This window comes from Schistosoma haematobium, chromosome ZW (genome assembly GCF_000699445.3).
Source record: "Schistosoma haematobium chromosome ZW, whole genome shotgun sequence".
Taxonomy (NCBI): Eukaryota; Metazoa; Platyhelminthes; class Trematoda; order Strigeidida; family Schistosomatidae; genus Schistosoma; species Schistosoma haematobium.
Genome location: NC_067195.1, coordinates 51,767,299 through 51,794,726, shown reverse-complemented (window position 1 = coordinate 51,794,726; position 27,428 = coordinate 51,767,299). Strand labels below are relative to the sequence as shown.

The 27,428-nt window shown below is 33.3% G+C and overlaps 2 protein-coding genes across 3 annotated transcripts in view; one reads left to right on the top strand and one right to left on the bottom strand.

Moving 5' to 3' along the window:
- MS3_00003833 (uncharacterized protein) overlaps positions 1–14,119 on the top strand; it is a 48,918-nt gene extending 34,799 nt beyond the window's left edge. The window contains exons 17-25 of one of the 2 annotated variants that reach the window (XM_051211693.1): positions 313–414; positions 1,002–1,055; positions 2,695–2,833; positions 5,466–5,587; positions 7,289–7,366; positions 8,756–8,842; positions 10,097–10,184; positions 11,739–11,845; positions 12,519–14,119. In XM_051211693.1, the coding sequence (XP_051071782.1) occupies positions 313–414; positions 1,002–1,055; positions 2,695–2,833; positions 5,466–5,587; positions 7,289–7,366; positions 8,756–8,842; positions 10,097–10,184; positions 11,739–11,845; positions 12,519–12,630 (889 nt within the window). In that variant the 3' untranslated portion in view covers positions 12,631–14,119. The remainder of the gene's footprint in view (positions 1–312; positions 415–1,001; positions 1,056–2,694; positions 2,834–5,465; positions 5,588–7,288; positions 7,367–8,755; positions 8,843–10,096; positions 10,185–11,738; positions 11,846–12,518) is intronic. The other variant, XM_051211692.1, reaches the window with a different exon arrangement.
- A 4,925-nt stretch (positions 14,120–19,044) lies between these two features.
- The window catches only part of MS3_00010416 (uncharacterized protein), a gene marked incomplete at its 5' end in the record, with an annotated part of 42,300 nt that continues 33,916 nt past the window's right edge, over positions 19,045–27,428 (bottom strand). Inside the window, 5 exons of the mRNA XM_051218781.1 lie at positions 19,045–19,553; positions 20,230–20,356; positions 21,748–23,594; positions 25,092–25,258; positions 26,726–27,131. Coding sequence (XP_051071780.1) covers positions 19,278–19,553; positions 20,230–20,356; positions 21,748–23,594; positions 25,092–25,258; positions 26,726–27,131 — 2,823 coding nt within the window. The 3' untranslated portion in view covers positions 19,045–19,277. The remainder of the gene's footprint in view (positions 19,554–20,229; positions 20,357–21,747; positions 23,595–25,091; positions 25,259–26,725; positions 27,132–27,428) is intronic.

The following is a 27,428-nucleotide window of genomic DNA, read 5'->3' as shown; positions in this document are numbered from 1 at the left end:
ATACAAAATTTATTAGGTTTATTAAGAGATCTCGGCCATTACTAATGATTCTGAGTCACATTGCTCAAAGTCTTTAATCTCTTAAATAGAGCAAGAACAAAGATTGGTGCAAAATCACCAAGATGCATATTTAACAATACTAACAAAATCGATATTGAGCCAGTGGTAGCGCGTTAAACAATAATATAACATTTAAAGGTGTTCATGAAAATATTTACATTAACTTTTAGTTACTTTATAAATCGTTTGTTATTCTATTATTCAATATCAATAACATTGTTTCTTTTAATGTTTTACCATATATATATTTAGGATTGAAGAAGTGATGACTAGCATTGCACAACAAGCTGTTGAAAAAATCGATCGGACACGAGATGTAGCTGGTCAAGTGTTCGCTCATTTACTCCATCATGAGTGAGTGAATCATGTTCTCATGCCTTATTTACTCTTGTTTTTTGACGCGACCTATTAAGTTTCCTAATGAAAAAGGTAAATCGAGTCGGGGAAAATTGAATTTCGAATAGAAAGTACTAATAAGTAATTAAAAAGAAGTGAAACAAGAAAATAAATTAGTTCAGCTATTCTCATTTTAAAATTAAGTAGAGTCATAAAAGCATATATTTATAGTGACTAACCGTTGATTTGAATTTGATCAACATATAGATCTTGCTGTTCACAAAAACTGTATTTAGAACTATACAGTATGGAAATAAAAACCGGACAATAAGCTTGGTTTTTATTAAAATTATATTTTTATAAATTACATTTATGAAGCCTATGTTATTGTTATTGTTTCATTATACATTATAACATGTATCACCTAATTCACCGTGAATGGTGTATCTTAGTTGCTAAATGAAAATTAGACTGTATTGTTTAAAATTTCATAGCTAGAAATTAATTGACAGGATCTACTGAAAATAATTTTTCATTGATGTGAAAATGGTTTTTCATGCATGCAAATAATAATAACATCTAACTATTTTTTTTGTTTTCAACAGTCCTCCTATCGAACACATTCCTCATTTTGAAGAACTGAAACAAATTTTCCCAAAGTAATTTCTACATATCACTTGTTATTTTTAACGATAATTCTTTTGGCTCAATATGAATTTCTGTAAAGTAGAATTATCGCTGCGTAATAGTTCATAAAACTGTGTTAAATTGCTTGGATTACCCATAGAATTCACCTGGTACTATGAAGTGTTATATAATTATTACTTTTAAATTTGATACTATTTTTATTTTCTTCTCTGTATAATTCAAATCTGTCTCAATGTTACTTCCGTAAGTGTGTCATTCATCGTTTAATATTATATCACTCCAACGGTATCGGATACCGATTTATGGTTTCTGATGTAAATTTTTGTAAAACGCTTGTTTAGACAATATTATCAAATGTCTTTTTACTGAAGATATGGTTTACTAACGACCTTCAGGGAATCCTAAATGATATTGAGAAAGTAAGGCCAATTTTTTATTCAGTCAAACTATGGTCCACATAGATGAATAATTTATTACTCAGAAATCCTAAAATGGCTTGGAGTTGTGGGTAGTGTTTAGGAGTAGAATCGAAGCATGGTTTGTTGCTTGTTGGCTGAATAATTATGCAGATGTTTCTTTGATTAAAAATACCCAAAACCTTTGACTTACCTTTAAAAGCTTCCTATTCTCTAGGTATCTCATGCTTATCGACTGTAACTGTCTTAGCAACTAAATATTATCAGATTTATGCTAAGATCCTAGTATGATACAAGTTACCCATCACGACATTTTGAATTCCATTCAAAAACCCAGTTGTTTCTATTTTAAATCTGATTAACTCGCCGATAAACGCATATTTTCCACCCTGTTTTCTAGCAGATATTCTCTTCATTTTGGTCTAATACACACACAACCTGACATGGTGATCTATGGTTAAAAATTAGCTCTTCATTACATTCAGATCAAAAATATTTATCAGTAGAAACATTAACACATCATCACTGAAAATCATATATAGCTAAATGATTGGTGAAATTAACCAATTGTGTTGGGGATACCCAGAAAATTCCCCGATAAAAGCCCGATGGAGCCCTGAAAACTCTGGGAAACATTTTGTCCATTCAGCGTTGAATAGAAGCTTATCAGAAACATCTAGATAGTGAAAAGTCACATGTCACATTCCTGATTGGATGATTACCTATCTTGCTACTGTGTTCAGTAGGGTTCCATAACTTTTCAGAAACCCAAGGTCATCTGAAATGCTAAAAACACCCTAGATTTTCGTCACATAAACGACCCTTGGAGTAAGGTGTTCTTTCCATATTACGGGTTTTTTCTCTCGTGTTCTCGTTGTCGTGTATAGTTAGCCTGGGGTTACTAGAAGAGTTTAGGGAACCAATCCAAGCGTTCAGACAGGTCTATGAAATTAAAATGGTATCAAATATGTATTTATTACTTAAGACTTTGAATAAGAACAGAAATCAGTGTATCCACCCTAACACAATTGATCTTAAGTGATTTATTATCCGAAACAATATCCATTATGAGTTTTTATGTTATTTTCGAACATCATAGTGAGAAAATGTATTTATACTAAGAATTGATATTTCGGTAAAACGTTTGCTGTTGCATTTTCTTCAATCAACCAACTACCCATGTGAACGTAACTGTTATTTCATTTTGTTTTGTTTTTGTTAAATTTATTATTAGATCTGATTGTGATGATATGATATGGAATTCGGCCAATTCAACATTTCATCGTTTTACGAAATTGTTGGATTTTCCAGAATATCGTTATCGTTTAATTTTAGGCTTAATCGTCAGTGTCGGTGGTCTGACAGAATTAACAGTTAGTAAAATGTTTTAAAGAATTTCTGTCTACCTATTTCTTTTTCATTTATTACAGTTTTTACAAGTTGAATTCACGATTCGACCTGGGCTAGATCATCATTGAAAACCTGGAAGCACTAGATGACTTTTTTGTCCTAGTATGGGACCCCACAACAGTGAGCATTTACGGTTTCGCAAGTGAGACTCAAACCCAGGACCTTCGGTCTTGCGCGAGAACACTTGACCTCTAGACCACTGAGCTGGCATGTAACGGTGTTAATGTCTAACTCCAACCAGTCCACAATATCGTGCTTTGCTGAGTCCCATACAAGGACGAAACGTTCATCCAGTGCTTCCATATTTTCTGTAGTGGTCCAGTTTAGACAGACTCGTGAATTCAACTTTGGAAGTACTATAATCTCTACGAATGCCCTTACTGATAATAAAGTTTTCTCAATTCTTCTATGTTCAAGAATTCATTTTTTCTATGTAGTAGTTATTTTTAATGCTTAAGGTGTAGATATATTTTTCTCATTTGTAAAATTATCTTTCGAACAGAAAATATCGAATTTCTGTAGTTCTCATATATTCTTTTCCAGTGGATGCACAAAAAAACGCGTTGAGTCTTAGTGTTTATCTTTCGCTCTCGATTATTGATAACTATTTAATATGAACCGCCATATTAAATCATGCATCTAGATTACCCTTTTGCAATCTTAAATAACAAGTCGATCAGCACTGAAGGCTAAATAAAATTACATTGTATACATTCATAATTTACATTAAAAGAAAACAAATATTTCGTGAGGATTTTTTTTCAATAATTTTATTACTAAAAACGGTACGATCATAGTTAGAAAATACGAAAATATAAGGCCAATCAAGGACATTACAGTAAATGACTATAAAAATTGTTGGTGTACAGATTGGTTTGGTTTTATGTTGGATATCGCTAACGCTGATACAGTGCAAAAGTAATGTGTATACACACTGCAGTAAATCCGATTTAATCTTCATTTAATTACTTGAAAAATTCTTCCTGAATCTTTCACTTTGTATTTTTGTCCTGAAGACTAAATCAGAAAAAGCGTTCATCGTCGAATGGCACTGTTAGTCACAGTCCAACTTGCTGAAAGTTTGTGTGTATGATTATTCATTTCTTTATACGTGGTTTGCATGTAAATAATTCTCTGATACTTCTTATGAAAACCTTTATTTTCTGTCTATAACTTAAAATACTCAGTACTTCAATAACGTTTTAGACATCTATTCTGAAATATTTTAAAATTTTGTTTCAATCCTTCTTATCTAGATCATAGCTTTTAAATTCACTTAAGTCTATAGTCATCGTGATAATAAAGAATGCTGGGAAAATCATTAATTGTTCAGAAAGAGTTTTCTTCAGTTCATAGACTTGAAATTCTGTAACGATTATAGTTATACATTGATAAAATAATTTTAGAGAAAAGATAGAAATATCATTCGCTAGCACTTTTCAGTTGATTGATCTTGTTAAAATGAAAAGCAACTTCAGGTTAGAAAACGGTACAATGAACCATCAACCAGAGATATATCACTGGTCTCTTCTCTTACCTTATAGTTTTATCGGAAACTAGTTTGTATCCTAATATAATTGCGTTAGATTGAACATGTTGCTGAATCACCCTAAATTAAAATCACTGACGAGGTTGGAAAATTGACTTATCATATGAATTTAACTGGTCTCAGTAAAATAGTTGTGGTATACTTCAACGGTTGATTGTTTACACAAAATCCACCCCTATCCAAATCGTTATTCAGAATACCGAAAAATTTAGTCAATTACCTTGTATTGCTTGTATTTTTCTAGACTCAAAAACTCATGTAATTATGATCACCAAATCAATGACCACAATACGCCATAAATAAGGAATTTCAGTAGATGCATAACTGAGATAAGTAACTGATTTATTGTCAATTAGTCTGCAGAGAATGCACATCTGATCGAGTACAGATCTAAACATCAATGGGACGATTTAAATAACCAACATACGTGAGTTAATTAATTATATTTTATAAGAAGCCAACATAAGCCTCAACAATTAACGAGTCAAAGAATTGCTTGTAATTAGTATAATTTATAAACTTCCCTGTATATTCTCCCATTTTTAACAGTTGAGATTCACGAATGTACTGTTATTAGAATAACAGGACCACTAACCAGCAAAATAGATTTTTCTCTTAATAAGATAACATCCTGATATCCGAAATATTGGATACATAATGTAATCAAAATAGGCACTTTGGAGATTAAAATTTCATTGATCACTTAATCATAGGTAGGATAAACACTCTACTGTAAAGCTTGATTCTTCTCTGTCACATCAGTTTTCGTAAGTGTGATTATTTTCGGTATTCTGTGTTCAGTTGTATAAACTGTTGAATTGACTCAATGTCTCCATTTTTCAGTGTTCTAAAACTTTATATCATATTTATTGTGTGTTTGATTACTATTAATCAAGTATGATCTTTTACATTTAACAACAAATTTGTACAAAAAATGTTAAACAGATTTATTATATCAGTAAAAACCTGTCACACTTCTCATTATATTTTTTATACACTTTTTTAAAATCACATCTGCTGTTTGTTTGTTTTCTTTTATCATGTAGATTCGGTGTAGCACTTCAGCTTTAAGTGCATATTTTCTTGATCATGAATCAGATCAGCTGTTTATTGTTGAAGTGTTAAAGATTGTTGAACAGATTCTGCAATCGTTTCGACAAGAAGAGAGGTAATTAGTTTGCTTAGTTTACTTTTCTAAGATGTAATTGCTATGTGTAGATAATAGTGGTTCTAGTGATATTTTCTAATCACCTTCGAAAACTCAATAATTATTACAATGTGCTAATGATCCAGTATTTGTATTCCCAAATATTCACTATTAGGTTGAAACTGCATTCCGTTCACTTTGGTTTAGGTATGTGGGCTTCATGCATACGATATCCCACAAAACCGAGATGGTGGATTCATCGTTGGTGACTTAGTGTATGAATTCGCTTGGCTTTGTCTAACTTGCCTCACTTGTGGCGTAGGCGAAATGTCCGTTTACCAACTAATAAACGAGTGCACTGTGCAGCGGTTTTTTTAATGATTGTAAAACGTGGTTTTTGAATATAATTGATATTCGTGGGTTACTGGTATTTGATTATAAATGCCTACAATGCATTCTTGTTGTATGTTGTGATCACCTAGTGAGCGATGCTGTGGTTATACCCGGAGTACTGGTTAAAGAATACAAATCAGTTGTTGAAATAGTCAATGTTCATTGACTGAGATGGCTGAGGGATATTTTATGTCTGCCCAACTACCACCCAACTCGGTGCGATAGTGTTGGAGTTGATTTGGATAAAGCTGGAGTTGATCAGTTAAAATGTCATATCAGTGCACGCATTCATCGTCAGTTGGACTGAGCCATGTACGTAGATCTAGATTTTCTGGTTAAGGACTGCACGTTTATCATAGCCAGTAATTAGAGAGTTTTGGCGATATGTCTTTGAATCGTTCACGGTGGTGCTGACATATTCACTCTTTGTACTCCCTTTGATCCTGAGTTCCTATATTATCTTGCAATTCTTTATTATCATTCCACATTTTCATATATATATTTTTAATCATATCTTCTGTACGTAATCGTTCATGATATCACTGATGCTGTTACTATTTCTACAACCCTGAGATTTATTTTGTTAATTTCATCTGGTTGTTCTGTGTTGTAGAAACTTAAATCGATGTACATATGTGGTAGGTTTTACGTTGAATTTGACTGACTGAGTGCGCATAACAGTATATCATGATTGAAGTGTTGATTGCTTTGTAAGATATATCTCGTGTACAGATGTTGATGATGTATCTACTAGAGCACTTCGAATGATAGTCTCTGTTGTGTCTTGTTGTTGGGGTTCCATACGGCCTACAGTGTCACGGATTTAAGATCAAAGACGACTGAGCTTCTCTAATACGATCGGTTCTCTTCGGAACTGACAACAGTCATTTATGTTCAACTTTAAAACCTCGACGGTTAAGACAGGAATAAAACGGAATTGCAGGTAACTTTATATTTGTGTTAGAACAATCAACTCAAACGAAATTAATACAAAAGTTGTTACCATATTAGCAGAATATGACCTTTGAGCATGTAGCAATTCAGCAAACAAAAAAAACATGACAATCAATCCGGTCATGCAGAAAATCGAATTGGTAGAACGTATGCGAGCGGTTATCGTTCCAGAAGAGATCTTTGCCTTCCCAATAAGATCTGACTATTCTTGCAACCGCCTTAGCTGTTTCTCTTTGAAGTATTGTTTAAACTTGGTGTATATTGATGTAGGATTTCAAAATACCGAAAGTCTGATATGTTTTCAGTTTTTTGAATTGTGAGCAGTCTTACAATACAATAATATTTGAATGGTTTTATTTACTATTTTGTTCATAGGATTGTTATTCCTCTTTTTAAATTTTTGGACTTTTTACTGAATGATCCGATTGTCAACTCAACAGTTGATCCAAACAGGTAAGTTTGTCATTGTTATATATATAGTATTATTTAATTATTCATTCTTTCATTTCCAAGTAAACATATCCTTTATGATTTATTGTGGATTCGATGCTTCGTTACTGAAAATTATTTTCATAATAAAATAATATCAGAAAAGCCACAAATGACTATGGATTACTGGTCAACTACTTTTCCATAATTCGTGACTCCTCATCAACGATTACCGAAGATTTTACGGTGTCGAGTACAGAACTTTGAGGTTTCACAGAAAACATAAAGCCTTTATAACCTTTGGTCTTGTATTCTATGGTAATGGTCACTGTTGTCCAGACAAAGTAAAGACACCCGTCCAGTGATTCGTGGTGTTTATTGGTTTGACATCACTTCATAATGAAAAAAAATCTAAAATCTATGAAGTTCTTCGAAATATTACCCAACTTATACTTCATTATTACTAAGAGAGGTTCGAAGAACTCTACTATTATATTATCTGAAACGCATACTTTCTTGAGCGAAAATGGTTTATTTTCTTAGGACATTACATATGCATTGGTGTAAGGGAATTGGAAATGAGATAAGTATATGAATATATATTGAAAATTGCAATAACATACTATTGGTATATTCAAGGCTATACCACTTCCTTAATGTAGAATACATTCACTAAATATACTGTTAAATAGTACTTTTATAACATATACATATTATCTATATACTGTAATGTTAATGTTGAAATTATTTTGGAAACTGTTTTCATTATTTTATTATCATTACAACAAATAAAATTATTAGTTTGTGTTTGCTTTATTGGTTATAATTACATTATGCGTATCATTTATCTGAAATCATAAACTAATCTGCATGCCAAATTAATGGATAGTCAATAAGTTTTGAACTTATCTCGTGTCATTTTATTACCTTTGACCCATTACGTTTATCATCCGCATTGTAAGTATAAGCACCAAAGGTTTGAGTTGGTAATTTCAAATAAATTAAGCATTGGGTCAAATGTTAATCATAGAATAATAATGTATTTTTGATATCCCAATGAATAAAAAGTAGAAATTCTAAGGGTTCATGATTTATTGTAAGCCACTTCTTCAATGTAAATTATTAGTGAAATTTGATTTTTTTTATTAACTCTGAAGAAGGGGTTTACAGTATGCTAGGAACCGTCAGAATTTCTAATTTCTGCTCATTAAGATATTTCAAGTGTTGTTCTTGTTACTTCCATCACTATTATTGTTATCAGTAGTAGTATTACTATCATTTTCGAATTATTATGAACACCACTTGTTTATCATCCACCTGGGTTACAAATCTTCTCCACCATCTCAACTCTACGTGTTGATAAATGGGATTTATATATCTTTTTGTTTATTTTTTGTTATCCTGTCTGTACAGTCCAATTCTTTTACAATTAACGGAAAGTGTATGGAATGAAACCAAACTAAATAAAGATGTACAACGTATTAAAGCTGCTATCGATGTGTAAGTCATTGGTGTTTAACTGCTTAAAAAGGACATTAAAAAGGTGCTTTAAAACAGCACTAAACTGATGAAGTACAGTTTATTGCATTTGGTATTTATCTTGTTAATAAAACCCGATACATTTTGATGTTGTAAGTTTTATGAGATTTTTATTATTATTGAAGATAATAATTAAGGGAATTTAGTCAATATTTTATGCATATAGTGATATTTGCCTGCAAAATTAGTTTCTTGTCAGTCAAAACCGAATAAAGTTGTTTGTTTGTGTGTGTAATTTATAGACCAAGTGGTCTTACGCGGAAATCGACAATAACGGCATAACTCCACCAGTGTGCTAATATCATGTACTTTATGTTCTAGTATTCGGGAGTTTTATATCATTATTTACTTACCTACTTACTTACGCCTGTTACTCCCAATGGAGCATAGGCCGCCGACCAGCATTCTCCAACCTACTCTGTCATGGGTTTTCCTTTCTAGTTCTATTCAGTCGCTGTTCATTCTTCGCATGTCTGTCTCCATTTCTCGACGTAGTGTGTTCTTTGACCTTGAGTATTGCAAGTGAGGGCTTTTCTTGTGACACAGTTGGTTGCTTTCCTCAACATGTGTCCTATCCACTTCCAGCGCTTCTTCCTAATTTCTTCCTCTGCTGGGATCTGGTTTGTTCTCTCCCACAGTAGGTTGTTGCTGATAGTGTCTGGCCGACAGATCCGAGGTATTTTGCGTAGGCAACTGTTAATAAACACTTGTATCTTCTGGATGATGGCTTTCGTAGTTCTCCAAGTTTCCTCCCCATACAGTTGAACTGTCTTGACATTTGCATTGAAAATTCTGATCTTCGTGTTGGTTGACAGTTGTTTTGAGTTCCAGATGTTCTTCATTTATAAATATGCTGGTCTTGCTTTGCTGATCCGCGCCTTCACGTCTGCATCAGATCCACCGTGTTCATCAATGATTCTGCCCAGATATGTGAAGGTTTTTACATCTTCCAAATCGTCTCCGTCAAGTGTGATTGGATTGTTGCATGTTGTGTTGTATCGGAGAATCTTGCTTTTCCCTTTGTGCATGTTGAGACTTACTACTGCTGAGGCTGCTGCTACACTGGTCGTCTTCTTCATTTGTTGTTGCGTGTGCAACTTTATATGTCATGGTCCACACAATAAAATAACCCTGTTCTTGAATTTCTCATACAATATAGATTTGATTTTACATATCAGGACATTTATTTATTTATTTTTACCTATATATATGTAGATTTGGTGGGATGTTACAATTCACTGGGCCTGTTCGAAAGCGATCTCTATCGTTAATGATGGTCATGTTGGGATCTCGTTACCCAATTGTAGGTTTGACATGAACTACTGTTTAATTAGTGGTAGTGTATCTGTAAATGTATTTTGAATTCACATGTCATTATTTAAATGGTTACTACTTTTAAATTTAACCAAGTGTTTTATCAATTAATACTATCGTATGTATTTATTCAAATAATCAGATGGAATGTAGTTATAAGGTTGTTATTCTTTGCCCATATAAAGCTTTTCGAAAAAAGCATTAATGTACAGAAAATATTGATTTTCTTTTCAACTAACTCTAAAGAAAAATGAAAGACAGTTTGGCGAAGAAACTTTTCTCTTCCACGATATTGTTAACCCAAGCTGTAAAGTCGTATTTATAGTCAATGTTTACAAATAGTAGTTTGTAATGTCACATGTTGCATCATCATCATGGTAGTATAAGAGACTAAACATATTTGGTCTCATTAAGTCGAAGGATAAACTAAGTTTACTTTCAATCAGAGAAAGTTACATGAACTTGTACACAATGGCATCGATCTATACACTCTTTGTCGTCCATTAAGCTATGAGATTAAAATCTCTTCATATCTTTCTTTCTACGAACTAATTCTTTCTTCCTGTATTATGTCCTTATAGGAAATCTTTATTTTATATTTTACCAGCACTACTTCTATGAATCCAGTGTTGATCTTGTTGTACTTATGAGGTATGGCAACTTGAAACGACGCACATATGTGCCTGGTCCTACGTTGTAGCTGACTGACTGACTGTGCGAATAACGCAATTGACATCAGAATTGAAAACCTCGGGAAATATGTAACAGAAAAAGCCAACCACCTAGGTTCATCGATGAAGATCTGAAGCCAAGACGGCTACTTGAGAGATTTTCAATAGTACCAAAGTTCCTCTACATCACTGTTCATTCCAAAAAACAAATTTAGCAGATATTCTTAAAAATAAACTTTCAAGATCTTTGAGAGTTGCATAAGAACCAAGCTCTTGCTCTGGGTCACATTAATATACATAAGTTAATTTGGTCTTATGGAACAGATTGTGTAGGTTGTACAAAGCAAGCTACTTTGAATGTATGTTTTGCCTGGCTTACCGTATGTTTACACATATCAATCAACATTGTAATCAAAGAACATCTTGGAAATTTTGATCAAGTTCATTTTCTAGAACATTTTTTCAAAATCATTTATATGGTTAAAAGAACTGGCTGTAAATGAATACAAACTAAAAATATGTATATAATAAGAGCTCTAACAATTCAATGACATAACACACTATTTTGTAAACTGCTATTTGCTAAAACTAACTCTAAATACTATTGTACAGCTTAAGTAGATGATATCGTTAAAAAAAAATCATTTTCTTGCCTGAATTGTCTTTTTCTTTTTTCTGTGCTGATTATCCCACAAGCACAACGTTAAAGCTGGTAGCAGAAATGTTAAATGAAGACAAATTACACTGTGATGTTTTAAAAGTTGATTTCATCTTATTGTTAATAATCTCTTTTCGGACACATACACTCTCTGTTCAGTATTTTGTATAATAATACTTATTTTGAATTAACTTCCTTTCGTTGAAAAATTCAGATTCGTAAGATAACCGCAACAGAATTGTATGAAGGTCTACTGGTTTATGAGTTATGTTCATCTGAGTTATTAGATCAAGTATCATCCATACTTACTGAAACCATCTGGTGAGTTTTTATGTTTATATACACATTTTTCTTATTATTTATTTTCTTGTGGAAATGATATGGTTGGATTTATGTTGATATTTGTATATTTGTCTTGTTTAAAATCAACGTGTATACTTGTACCTGGGAAAAACCCGTTAATTTCAACTTAGTATGCATGGCTTTAGACAATGACGATTAATTTTTAGATAATTGTGTTAACCTTCACTGGCTCAGGTGCATGAGTGATGTGTGTTGGACGATTCACCACCCATCACAATTTGCCACCTTTGACAAATTTGGCTCAATTTAAAAAATATTGTGTTGAAACATGTCAGTAATTCATATAATCACATATCTATTTTCAGTTATTTAACGAAGCTCATATTCTCTAAGTGCTGTCAGCGAGATGTCACAAATTTGTGGTTAGAAGACTTTTGTATTGACATTCGCTACATTTGTACAGATCTATCCACTTATTGCTCTGTGTAATTCCTAAATATTTAGTTACTTTTCGTTTTGTTTCCTGTTTGGGCCTGTGGTTTGTACCATGTTCATATACACATACATTCTAATTTTTCCTCATAAATATAATAGTTTGTCTTTGTCACTACTTTTATTGATAACTTTGGTTTAACGATTGTGTTTTTCTTTCGACTAAGAAAAATTTCCTATTGCTTTCTAAATTCATCAGGGAAGGTGATGTTGAAGTAGTCAGACCAATTCGTAATCAACTTTGTGAATTATTTCAAGTTCCTGTACCAAGAATAGCGAGTAATACTCAGAACCATACATCACCAGCTTGAAAAGTTTATGGAATGAAGCTTCTAATGCAAATATAATCTACGAGGATTTGTTTCATACAAATGTGAATATATATAACAATATGAAGAAAATATAATTTTATTTAATTGTAGTAATGTTATTTAATAATCTGCATTATTTATTTTCGTGTTTTGAAACAATTCGTTGTTTTTTTTATTGTAATGTAAATACTTCATTGTTAATAATGATTGCTAAGCAAGAATTTTCAATGTATGTTACTCGGTCATATTTGTTTTAGTTATCGAAATACGTCAAGTTAAATTAATGTTCTTTGATAAATAAGATCGGATTGATTATTAAGGATGGATTTATGTCTATTAATTAAAATGTAAAGTGTAACCAGACGTTGATTATTTTATTGATATGATTCGTTGTGTGATTAGTTATAGATGCTAGAGTTTGTCAAGTTTAATAAGCTGGGACCGAAAGTAACCTTAGGAGCGCTACAGGCAGGATAGTGCAATATACGTACGCTACATAAGTTACTTGGTGTATCTTGAATAGTACATCCAAGTTACTCAGCTGAAAATTTTAATTATGAAATTAATTTTCTCCAAATTGTTGAAAATAAAAATGAAAGATAAATTGCTACAAGCTTTTTTATGAAGTGGATGTAATCAAATTATGCTAACCATCCAGTTATTTTAATTGTAGAAGAGTGCTAGCAATTCAAGTGTGGAGTGTTTTACTTATTATAACATGTATAGAAACTGTGATTTGTAGGTATTTGTATTATACTGTTGTTGGTATTCAGAGTTGATTTTTCATTCCATTGTTGGAATATGTGCATTCTGACAAGATTATATCGATATAAGTTTGTTCTTACAACTCTTGGGATGAAGTTACTAACCCGTCTTTATCCGGGACTGGCAGTAATCCTGAAAAGATACTAAGCGAAATTGCTTTTCTTTTAAACAACCTAACAGTCCTAAAAGACTGCTACAGTTTGAAATACATTCGGATATTAGTCCCTGATAACATAAGTTAATTTATTTAGGGCTTTAACCATTTCTAGACCTTACTATAATACATTTAACTAATTACTCTTCGAACGAGTTATGTTTTTCACTAATATTAGGATACCATTTAAGTAACACCACTCATAGCCCTATAGAATAGAATGTCGTTTCGAGCTTTTTCCTAAGTATAGTGTTTATGATAAAGTTCATTTTTGCATTGTTTGCTGTAAAAGTAAATTTATACAGTCGTATTTTAATCTTCATAGGCATAATGACAGTATAAATTAATACGATTTCATTTTCATACTAAAAATCCAATGCTTAGTGTTTACATAATTACTCCGAAAATTTCTTTTTTAATTATTTGGAATGGGATTGATATTTAGTTAGTTTATCAAACTTTAATTGGACATGCTGACAATCATATAAAAAGCAGCATATTAATCATTTGTAATATTTGTAGTTAATAGGCTAACAAAATATTAGAAATATCTCACTAAACTGTGCAACCTATTAAAAACAACTCGTAAATTCATGTCGCTTTAGTTTATTTTGATCATTGAGTTAGTGCATATATATCACCATTTATACAAGTCTCTTGTTTGTTTATTGTTTCATTCAATTTACCGAAACATTTCATGTTATTAATCTAATCAAATATTTATGTTAATGAAAAACGAGGGATACACAAAGAAATCTCGTTGATGACATTACCTATTTAATACTTGTAAACTACAATAAATATTATTTGAAGTTCTTTTGAAAAATATACGTAATAATTAATCCCTTGTATTTGGCGTAGTTCGTCAGTTACAGGAAGTATTGTATAAAGTTGTGAAATTTTTCCTACAACTGTAGCATAATGCACATAGTTACTGTTTTTCACTTTACATTTCACCATCTTATTGAGTTTAAAATCTATGTAATTTAAATGTGACCAGTGATTTTGAACAATTCTACTACCATGATTTTAAATAAATTTTATTCGACTACTAGTTTTCTATCACGACTTACTTCAACAGTGCACCAGTGTAAATTACTGAAAAGAATAATAATGTACCATGATCCTAATCGTTTATGTTTAGTTTATGCGATCAGGAAGCTAATTTCCAGACAAGTGTTACAATGAAACAGTGAGATTATACCAAAATCAGTTAGTATCGTCACCATCTTTACTTTTCGCTACAGATAACGGTTAATTATTCATGATGGTTAGTGTTAATTATTGATCAATCTACCTAAATACGGACAATTCGTTTTCACTTTATAATACAGTAAAACATTAGCTTCATATGTAGTTCAAATGAGTAACAAACTACACTTAAACACACTTTTTTTGTTAGTAATTTCTAATATGTTGATACACAGTCTGTAACCGTACTATGAATAATATCTAGACAACTATATAAGTACTTCAGGTTAGTAGTAAAAATTCAGCCCCCGAATGCCCTGGTACGGCCGAGAGTGGGGAGAGTCCGCTCTCCCTCTCGAAATACTCTCACATGGCCGCGCGTATACAGCCCCTGCCAGGGAAGTACTACTCATTGCCTTCTCGTGGCGGGGGTGTTGTTTACGAAATTGAGAGGACGAAAAGCGAATGTCCGGCGCTTTAACCGGATTCCAAACCAATGGTGCACATGGGCTCCAGTATCCTGCGGGAACAAATGGAGTATGAACCGATCGTTGGTCACCGGCTACCATGGGATTGCATCTCCTTACGATGCTCCACTGCCTTGTGGGTTAGACCTTTAGGTCAAAGGCTCGGGAGTGGCCCCTAAGATAACCACCTGCTTCGGTTTGGGCACTCGGGCAGTATCACAGCCCACACACAAATGATGAACTCTCTATGCCTATGAAAATTACTTTTCTCGATTCGAAAAACAATCAATTGATTCAAATTATTATCATTACAATTATTGTCATTATTAATACTATTATTATTATTACTACTATTATTGTCATTATTATTATTATTTTATTATTATTATTATTATTATTATTATTATTATTATTATTATTTACCACATTATTCACCCTCTTTTATACTTACACAGCGGCTCGTCTTTGGTGGAAATTCGAGTGTATCTAAACGTTCTCGAGTCACTGTTCGGTTGAAAATTGTATGTTACCACCGAATACGAGGACTGAAGCAGTTTTTCTGAAACCACGTGCATCATTCAAACTGGCTGCCTTCAACGTTCGCGCATTTATGCAGGTCGGACAACAGATAGGGCTGGCTATGCCTTTGGAAAGTCTTAATATTGATGTTTGTTGTCTATCCGAGACCCGTATTCAAGACTCTGGCTAAGTACTACAAATTCGATCTCCATCTGTCGCTTCGAAAAGCTTGTTTTACGTGCGCTTATCCGGGGACCCTGTGGCATCTTCGTCTAGTCTTGCTGGCGTTGGTGTCGCACTAAGCGCTAGAGCTGAGGCAGCACTAGTCGATTGGATCCCCATTAACAGTCGGTTATGTGCTGTTAGATTAGAGAGTTCCATCAAAGTGAGAAGAAATCGGCGTGAGAAACGATGTCTTTTTGTCATCTCCGCCTATGCCTTGACAGATTGCAGCCCGGATGCAATCAAGGATGAATTCTACCACCAGTTATCTGTTCTTCTCCAGAAAGTGCGTTCGACAGATATTGTGGTACTAGCCGGAGAATTGAATGCTCAGGTCGGGCGTCTAGGCACAGAAGAGAGTCGTTTAGGTGGCCGATGGGGACTCGTTGGTCGCAGGTCAGATAACGGGGACCGTCTACTGCAACTGTGCACAAACCACAACCTGTTTCTGGCTAGCACTAACTTTCGGCACAGTCATCACCGATGTGCCACCTGGCGTCCTCCTTCTGCATCCCAAGCCTGGACTCAGATTGATCACATCACGATCAGCTACCGCTGGCGTGGTTGTGTACAAGACTGCCGCTCCTTTTGGAGTACCTATCTGGACTCTGATCATGCCTTGGTCTGCGCCAATCTTGCCTTACTTTTCAGTGGACAACGAAGTGACGGCCACCAAAGGATTGATGTCAGCAATTTTTTTGCATTTCTGTTGCAAGTAAGTATCGAACAGAGCTAGCCTCTAGGCTAGCTACCGTTCCACCGAAAAGTATAGATGAGCATTGGTTGCAATTGCATGACGCCATGAAAATGGCGGGAACAGTCAGTTGTGGGTTCGCGAAACGTCCCGCTTATAATCACTGGGTTTCTTCAGGCTCCTTACAACTAATCGAAGCCCGTCGGTCTACTCCGGGTGACCGTGAGTTTGACCATAAACGAAGGATGTTACGTAATGAAATTGGGCAAAGCTTGCGTAAGGACCGAGAAGCCTGGTGGTCGAAGCGTGCTAATGAACTGGAAGCAGCAGCTGCATCTGGTAACTACCGGAAGCTCTTCCAACTCATCCGAGCCACTAGCAGCAAGAAGTCTGGTGTGAGTGAAACAATCTGCGAGGATGATGGGATGCCAATCACTAACATCCATCGACGTCTTGGACGATGGGCAGAATTTTTCGAAAGGCAGTTCAACTGGCCTGCTGCTCCGGCAACATCGGTCAGACTGTCCTGCCCTCCATGGCCGGTGACGACTGATCCACCAAACGAGGAGGAAGTCCGCAAGGAACTCCAACTCTTGAAGCGTTACAAATCACCTGGCCCAGATGAATTACCTCCGGCCCATTTTAAAGATGGTGGTGACATTCTGACTAAAGAACTGACGACGTTGTTTACAAAGGTCTGGGAACTAGAGAGTGTACCAACGTCATGGAATGAGTCGATAGTTGTCCCTATCTTTAAAAAGGGTTCACGTCTTTCCGGTATTAACTATCGGGGGATAAGTCTACTTCCGATTGCGTCCAAGCTATTGGCTTCCGTCATACTTCGTAGGTTGTTCAAAACCCGAGAAAGATTGACTCGCGAGGAGCAGGCTGGGTTTCGTTCTGGTCGAGGATGTATTGATCATATCTTCACCCTCCGCCAAATGTTAGAACACCGCCATACTTTTCAAAGGCCAACAATCGTAGTGTTTCTTGACATCAGGGCTGCCTTCGATTCGTTGGACAGGACTGTTCTCTGGGATTGTCTATTGAAGAAGGGTGTGCCTGAGAAGTTTATTAACATCCTAAAAGCCCTATATACAAACACCTCAGGCAGAGTGAGAGCATACAACCACCTCTCTCCATTGTTCCATTCGAGCAGTGGGGTTAGGCAGGGTTGCCCAATCTCACCATTCCTCTTCAACTTTGCCATCGATGATATTCTGGAAACAGCTCTGATGAATGTAAGTAATGGTGGTGTGGATCTGTTGCCTGGAGAAAGACTTCTCGACCTTGAGTATGCGGACGATATTGTCTTACTGTGCGATAATGCCCAAGGCATGCAATCCGCACTTAATCAGTTGGCAATCAGTGTCCGTAGGTATGGTATGTGCTTTGCACCTTCGAAGTGCAAAGTACTCCTACAAGACTGGCAGGATTCCAATCCTGTACTCACCCTGGATGGTGAGCAGATAGACGTAGTCGAGAAGTTCGTGTATCTGGGTAGCTGCATAAGTGCTGGTGGGGGTGTGAGTGATGAGATCAATGCACGAATAGTGAAAGCCAGAGCGGCTTATGCCAATCTGGGCCACCTTTGGCGCCTTCGTGATGTTAGTCTGGGTGTAAAAGGTCGGATCTACAACGCGTCGGTGAGAGCAGTTTTGCTCTATGCTTGTGAAACCTGGTCTCTCCGAGTTGAGGATGTTAGACGAGTCTCTGTGTTCGATCATCGCTGTCTCCGAAGGATTGCTGACATTCAGTGGCAACACCATGTCAGTAATGCAGAGATTCGGCATCGTGTGTTCGGGCACAGAGATGATAATTCAATTGGTGTTACCATCTTAAAACACCGACTTCGGTGGCTTGGACATGTTCTCCGAATGTCGTCCCAGAGAATTCCACGTCGTGCATTATTTGCCGACTCTGGGACTGGTTGGAAGAAGCGGAGAGGTGGTCAGTGCATGACATGGTGTCGTGGTATGAAAGAATGCTACAAAGGACTGGCTTGTGTTGGACCTTCACGACTCCCTGGTTGGGGTCTGAGAGATGGTGCTACACAGTGGCTAGAGACGCTATCAGATATGGCTCAGAATAGAAGCCAGTGGCGATCCTGCTGTAACCTTCTTTTACTTTCTTCATAAAATGTAGTTCTGTCTCCCTTACCTGAAAGATTTTTTCTGATTGTACCTTTGCGTTCCCTCATTTCTACCACACTACCTTACACCAATCTCTTCGTTATTGTTCTCTTTTTTTTCTATTTCTCTTCGAATTCTCATTGCTCTGTGTGGCGCATATATATTGGCGCTCTCTTGTACCAATATATATGTGTTCAAATAAATAAATATAAGTAAAAATTCAATGGTTTCATTCATTAAATCAACTAAGAGAATAAGATTGGATTTAATCATGAATTACAATTTATTAAATAGGTTTTATATTCTTCTGAAAATAAGTGATAAAGACAATCCCATTCTGCATAGATCAGTATTTACGGACATGAAGTTTTTAACAACATCAAATAGTGATACAAGTAGTTAATCCAAAAAAGAAGTGATACTTTACAGTATTTCATTATTTTCTTTGTATTCAATTAATTGATAACTTATATGTATATGGGGTCAATTAGAACTGACATTTATTAAATATCCTTCTTATTGCTTTTGTTTCTTTGAAGAATTCGTGCATCTTTTTTAGTATCTTGGTCTTGTTGATTCACAGCAGTACTGTTATCTTGATGAGTAGACTGATTAATTATGTATAATTCATCTTTTTCCATATTCTTTATGACAGGATCTGTTGACAGTTTATTAGTTTCTAAAATATTGTCACTTTGTTGTTGGTTTTGCGTATTTCGTAGACAAGCTTTAAACAATTCTCTGTCTTCTAAACCATAAATAACAAAACTCCATGTTCCCTTAATTCAAATAAAAAGATAATTTAAAGTGTAGTCAACTAATTTACAGGTGATTCAAATATTATTAACGTTGTTTAGTTAATAACATATATAAAGTGTGTATGACAACAGTTGCTTTACGTTTCAAGACTTTTTGATGCATAGATAGGATAGGATGTTCTGTATGACCAGTGAATTCGTAGTTTCATTCACTGACTGAACATAGCTAGACAACTACTGGAAGCCAGAGAGCGTTGGTCAACTGCTTTATCACTAAATACTCCTCAAAAATTGGATATTGACGATTCGTCGAACCTGTTGGGTGGGGTTTACCGGTTTTTTATTTCTAACTTCAATTAGCTTATTACATTAGGTGATTGTTCACTGTTGTCAGTGTTCCTCTCTCAGTAGAATTGAAGAAAATTTGCGTAAATTCATTGGTTCATTTTTACAAAAGTGGTCAACTATTACATAAGTATATCATTGTTTCTCCATTGAGACATTTTTATTAGCTTACTGTTAAATTTATACTTCCATACTTTTAATAGAACTTATTAAATAATATAACAGCTATAAAATTGTTTCATCAACATACTGCCTAGTTGGTCCTATAAACTTTACTAATCAACAAAATCCTTTAAGAACATAATAAAAGTATGTAAATATGGACAAATGTTTCTTGTTTTACTAAACTCACCTGTAAAGAGAAAAGGGCGAATGCAATAAAAACTACATACGGTATTGTCACTTGTATTACAACAAAAAGTAGACTCCAAGTTATGAGATAGTACAATAATAATGAATTCAGTTTCTTCACACGTGTGCTAATTGAAAATAGAAAATTTTATAAACAAATAAATTGTATTAAGATTTAATCATGAACCATGGAAAATTAATTGTTTGTATGTATCTTATAATATTGTCACAATAGATTTATTAGTGATATGGATCATTGAGTGGTTGACTGTGAAGTGTTTATTATTTTCCTAGACAAGATCATTGACACTAAATATTGTATTAAAAAGAAATTCTATCTGATACGCTACCAAACACGAACATTTCTTGTTTAGATTATAGACTTGTGGATTAACGCTTAAAAATTTTACCTCGGAAACCAAGTAGCTGTAAGAGGTAATATGAAAAATAAATTTTAAAACTGTATTTTATTATTAATATATTTGTTATTGAAGATAGGAACATAAGTGTTATATCTTCAGCTTCACATAGTTTTGATCACTTTCTATTAATTGACATACAGTTATACTTTTATAGCACCAATGTTTTGACGAGCTACTGAGTGATATCTACCTGTAAAAACTTTCGTAAAACATTAGATCAACAATTTCGTATTAGAGAAATTTCGTTCATTTGTCCGTGTTATATTACATTCTTGATTTTCATATAGTATAGAGAGCATATTCAGAACAAGGAGTCTGTCATATTATTTACAAAGCAAATATGTAATAGTAACAATAAAATTTGGTTGTGAAGGTTCTGACTAAAGTTACAATTATTGACCAATCGGTTCACTGGATCCATTCAGTACACAGCTGCGTATGTATTTATACTTCAAAATTAGTCGAAGCTATGACAAAATAGCTGTTGAGGGATTCCTGATTTCAGAGTTAAGTAGTTTGTTCCATGGAAATTATATGCTTAAACCTCATTATTCATTAGGATAACTTTGATGAATTTCCTCCTTTTTCGGAAATTTCAATTAAGTCTATGGTAAGTAAAGCTATAGTGTTTATGAATTAAAACACACCAACTCTTTTAATTGAGGATTCTAATGAAATTACATCTTGTCGTCTTGTCTGTGAGTACTTTTTCTCAAACTACTACCTACATTTTATGTGACAATTTATAATGGTTCATTTCAATACACCGAAGTCTTTTCTTAACTATATTTTTCTAATTTTGAATCGTACAGTTTCGTCATACACACTTGTCGCCTTAGAATTCGACTGTTTAAAATGAAATGGATGTAATTAGTTTAATCCGAATTTATGAAAGTGCTGTAAGCTTTTACTATGCTTAATTAATGTACTTTACTTATGTTAAAAGTAAAAAAAACTGAAAGGATTATTTATTATATTATTCTTCACTGATATAATAATTATACAAACCATCTACTATACTTCATTAAGAAAATGGCTATAGCTTAACCTGTAAATTAATGTATCATAAAAATAAATGTTGATTATTATAAACTTACAATAGTCTATCAAGTATCTTTGGCGGTAAAAATGCTGGTGTTTCTAGATTGCATGTTAACGTAAAACATACAATTATATTAATAATTGTATAAGCAAACATTGAACCGAACATAATCCAGAATTCTAATGATTCATTTGCTGGTAAACATAGTAAATCACCACCGTGTGAGTTTAACTTCGATATAACTGCCGGTATTAAAACTAATGAAACTGGTATAACAATACCTGTAATCCATGTCCAACAATAAGTTAATTTTAATTGACCTAATACAAAACTTTTGAATAGACTTATTGCTTCGTTTGAAAGCCAACTTGATACAAGTATAGCAAATAGATTTAATGATACACCAATAGCTTGACATGGTATCTGATATTGGTTCAATAATGGTTCAATCAATAAAGTAGCATGAAATCCTATTTGACACAAACATAAACCCATACGTGTCAAACAGATATCTGGTATACTAGCCTTCTTCCATACAGTGATCAAAGTAAGAAGAAATATTATTGAACATGTTAACGATAGACCATTCCCTCCAAAAATAATAATATTCATCAACATGGTACATTCTGATTCAGATTTTGTACCCCATGCTTTCCATATTGGCACACTTCTATAAGGTGCATCTTCTGATTCCATTGCTACAGCGAACAGACTTAAATGATTACATGAACATTGCACATGTGTTTTAGTAGATTTAATAATTTGACAACCATCTGTATTCCATGCACCATTTATATCTAACTGATCATCCCAATATACACAACGTATTTGATTGGCTAATACTCCTTCATTATATTTTTCAGAGTTATATGCCATCCATTTCATACGCCAAGTTGTTTCATAATAATAAACACTTTGATATTTATTTAAATGTAATAATGGTACTGTATAATTGAGTTGAATTGTCATATTACTATTAACACTATTGCTTAGTGTCTTATATAACTGATTTTCTGCATAAAATTCAACAGAATACAATGGACTTGCAATAAAAAATAAAAATGGTGTATTCGATTGTAAAGTATTATTCTTATATAACGTTTTCTGTTCATTAGCAATATAATTCTGTTGATATTGTGTATTAGTACTAAATTTATCTAATGGAATATCAGCAATCTTCAAGTTTTCATTATTATTACTTAAAATAGTTAAAATTGTCAAAGCTCCATTCAATTGTATATTCTGTTGATCATCATTAAGATTAGTTTTAATTTTAAATTGAGAATGATAAATTTCATTGCCTGAATTTGTTAAATGGGATATATTTAACATTAAAGGATTCTTATTATCCAATAAACAATTATTATCATCATTATTATTAGTATTAGTATTATTCAATTGAAAACTTAATGAATAACTAGCTACATTCATATTTCTTAATTTTCTCAATGTATAACATGAATTTAATTGACTATATTCATTGATATTTGAAATAAATAAAAATATTCTATTTAATTCAGGTAATAATTTATTATATTTAATAATGTTATCTTGTAATAATTGTAACCATATTGGTTTAAACTGTGATGATAATAACTGATTTATTAAATTGATTATTATGTAATGAATATTTTGTTTTATTGAATTAATTTCATTAATTATTGATTGATCTATAGTATTTGTAAATGTTTCAATTGTTTTAAACCATGAATGTATTATATTCATTGTAGATGATAAAACATTTAAAGCAAATGATATATCATTGTTTTGATTATTATTATTGGAAATAGTTTCGTAAGGGTTATACATCTTTAAAAGGTTCATACTAATTTGTAAAACTTTCATAAAATCTGATGGATAAATAAGTTTATTTGCTTGATTTGCCATTCGAATAAGATTTGACTGGAAATAATATAGAGAGGAAAAAAATAAATAAATCATTTCGGTGTTTTTTTCTAGAACTTTTGATGTTTTTTTTTAAATAAACAAATAGAAGTACCGTTTTTCTGAATTCTGTTTACATACTTTAGAAATTCTTAACTCAAATAAACTATCTATCTGTGTTTACTATAACTCGTATAATCATTATATACGTATTATATTAAGTTGAGATGTTAAGATACAGGTTTATTGACTATTAGATCCTAGTGAATTCTTTTCATATATATGTTAGTCTTTTTTTATTTATCTATGTGTTATTTCATTTGCGACGAAACTATAATTTATGGACGATCTTTAAGCGACACCAAAGTGACCTTGAGAGTGTTCACCTAATAATTGGGACCAAATGAGGGTTATAAACCAGTGTGGAAAATTAGAATTATGATTTACAGTTGATTTAGAGTTTTCATCACGAATTGACATAAGCTATAATGCCAAAACTCTATTTAACCAAATAGATAAATGAATTTCGCGTCAAAATTTGAGACCTGTTATCTTCTACCTGATTAGTTCGTCCATAAATTATTGTTTCACTCGTTTGCTAGTGGGTTTAAATAGTTTTAAATTCTCTGAAAGTGAAGTAAACCCTTATACAACATATACATTTCTGACCATACAAAATATGCTTATCTTTTCGTTCTAACTAGTTAATACTTCAGCTGTATAAGCTACTCTCTATATCACTTTAAATGTAGGTAATTGTTTAGTTGTTGTGCCTACACTAATGAAAATATTGGATGACCAGCTGTTAAGATGTACAGAATAACTGATATTTCTGTTCATTCTAATATATTTTTTGATCGTACCATGTAGTTACATAGCCGATAACTGAATAAATGTAACTGGACAAATTTTAAAAAATCAATCATTTAATAATAGGGTATGTAATATATTCAGAAGAGTTCTTAATATTATCGGACTACAAAAGGTAGTTCTATGAAGTCAACCATGATGGAAGTGGAATAGTAACTTATCAGTGACATTGAATGTTGACGGTATTACATTAGAAAGTAACTTATGTTAATAGTATAAGTCTGTTCGATATCAAGTCAGAAGACGTTAAAGTGCTTTACAACCCAAAAGACCTGTATCCATACGATCACTTCCGTATGTGGTTACAGTCACACGCTATAATTAATTATCAAAGTACAACAAAGATGTTTATTTCACCTTGGTTACCAATGATTTCCTAGATTATCTTGATTCTTAACAAATATTATTTTTAATACTTTTATTAAGACATAAGTTTCAGTATTAAATAGGTAGAGGAATTTGTCAGTAAACTCTTTTCGATCTAGTTTTCGCACTAATCGACATTCATCAATAAGGTATATCTTCATACTTTATGGAACTATTGCACCCTGTAGAATTTGAAGTTTCATCACTCAGTGAAATAAGTTTTCTTCAATTTAAATAGAGAGAAAGGGAATAAACTTAAAATGAACGAAAAATACTCACTAGTGTTTCATCCATACACACGAGACCGTCAACTTGTTTACAACCTTGCATCATAACGCATGTAACTGTTTCTGGTATGTCATTATCATTTTCACAATCTCCAAGTAAGAATTTTTTTGTTTTTCTAGGCTTTGAACAACTGATGACATTTTTGCTTTCCCAATATGCTGAAAAAAAGATGGACTTAGAGTATTTAATTCAATTTCATTTAATCAAGAAATATAAAAAAACGTTTGCAAAAGTGTGTTTAAAATAAGATATTTTTAGTTAATTGGTTTAAACTATCATCAATCAATGTGCTACAATAATATCACAGTTTAAAAGACATTCTATTTTTAATTGTGAATCAATCCACCAAATTGCGCGACTATCTTCCATTGTACTGAAGTAGATACCTGTCTCTACCTGACATGGATTTGCTCCACTGGTTAACTTTCGTGGTTTGGTTTAAGTTAGACATTTACACCGTTGGATGCCAGCTCATTGATCTAGAAATTAAGCCTTCGCGCGCGAGACCGGAGGTCCTGGGTTCCAGTCCCGCATGCGGGATCATGGATGCGCACCGCTGAGGAGTTCCATAATAGGACGAATCGGCCGTTCAGTCCTTCCAGGTTTTCAACGGTAGTCTAACACCAATCAATTTATGATCTCATTCATAAACAGTAATTATTTTTTATCTTGCTCAGTAAGGACTGTAAATGTTTACGAAGGTATCGAAGTTTTTTAGTGGATGATCTTTTGTGAGTAGTCGAAATTAAAAAGTCATCAAGTAAGCTAGTACATAAATTTTTAAACTAGTCTTATTAGTGTAAATTATGTTACATATGGCAATAATAATAAATTGTAGTATTAATAATTGTTTATCATCAAAGAAAGTAAAAAGAGTTGCAATTTAATTATTCAATTAGTACATGTGAAACTCAACTAATGATCGATATCTTTTGATCAAAATAACCTGTCCAGAACTGCTCACATTTTCATCATAAATTTTCCAGAATCATTTGTTATCTATGAATTTATAAGTTATACTTAAAGCAGACTTTGAATATTCTGCCTACAATGGTTAAAGTTGGTTTCATTCTTATTTAATCTTAACACTTTGTTATTTTGACTGAGATCATGAACCGATTGATGTTAGACCACCACCTTTGGAAACCTGGAAGCTTTGAACGGCCGTTTCGTCCTATTGTGGGATTCCTCAGCAGTGCGCACCCACGATCCCGCCCGCGGGATTCGAACCCAGGGCCTTCGGTCTCGCGCGCGAACGCTTAACCTACTAGACCACTGAGCCGGCATCCAATGGTGATAGTGTCTAACATCAACCAATCCACGAAATTGCGTGACCAACTTCCATTGTACTGAGGTAGATATCTGTCTCTACCCGACATGGATTAACTCCACTGGTCACGGCTTCTCACTAGAACTCCGAGAATTCCCTCACGAAGCTATACATAGTTATGCAAATTAAAAATTAGTAGTACCTTCATAAACAGAAAAGTTTTTAAAAAGTCAGTAAGCAGTTATGTTTGAGACTTGTGATATCATCTACACGTCAAAAATAAACAAAATAAATAACTTATCATGTATTTATTATTTTTCAGTAGTCACTAATTTATATTAAAAGAGGAACTTACCTAAATTTGCAATGCCTCCGGTGGCAAATACTTTATTAACTGAATCAGTTGTATTTTTGTTCCAATTGTAATATGCAGAACCAATAAATACTTTAGAAGCATCATTTAACTCTGTGTTCATATTCAACACAGAAGTCGGTATTGTTGAAGATTGTTTAAGTAAACCATTTATATAAATTCCAACTGAACCACTGTTATCTTCTGGTTGACTAAACCAACTAAATGCTATATTTGTCCATTGACCTAATTCCAATGCATTGTTTGAATCAACTAGCCATAAATAATTTCGAGTGTAAATACTAGTTTTTAATGACAGCTTCAATTCCTCATTTTCTAATTGACCGCTGACTTGAATTAAAATTCCAGAATTATTGGGTGGACCAGTAGACAAAATTATTGCAGTCAGCTAAAATTTCACCCAGTCCATATACACAAAATCACATCCCCCACCCCACAAACAAAAACAGTAAAATTTTGATCGTTTGTTTTTCGAAAAGTGACATTAACATCAATAAACTTAAAATCATTGACAAAAATTCTAACTGATGATTTTGGACTATTCGTTTCATCGTGAAAATTAACTTGGTTACCTCAACCAATCTGTTGTTGATAGAAAAAACAACTATTGTGGTGGGTGCTACTGATGTCGACAAATATAAGTAGTATTTGTCATCAACCGAAAGTGAAATGTTTGGCGGCAGAA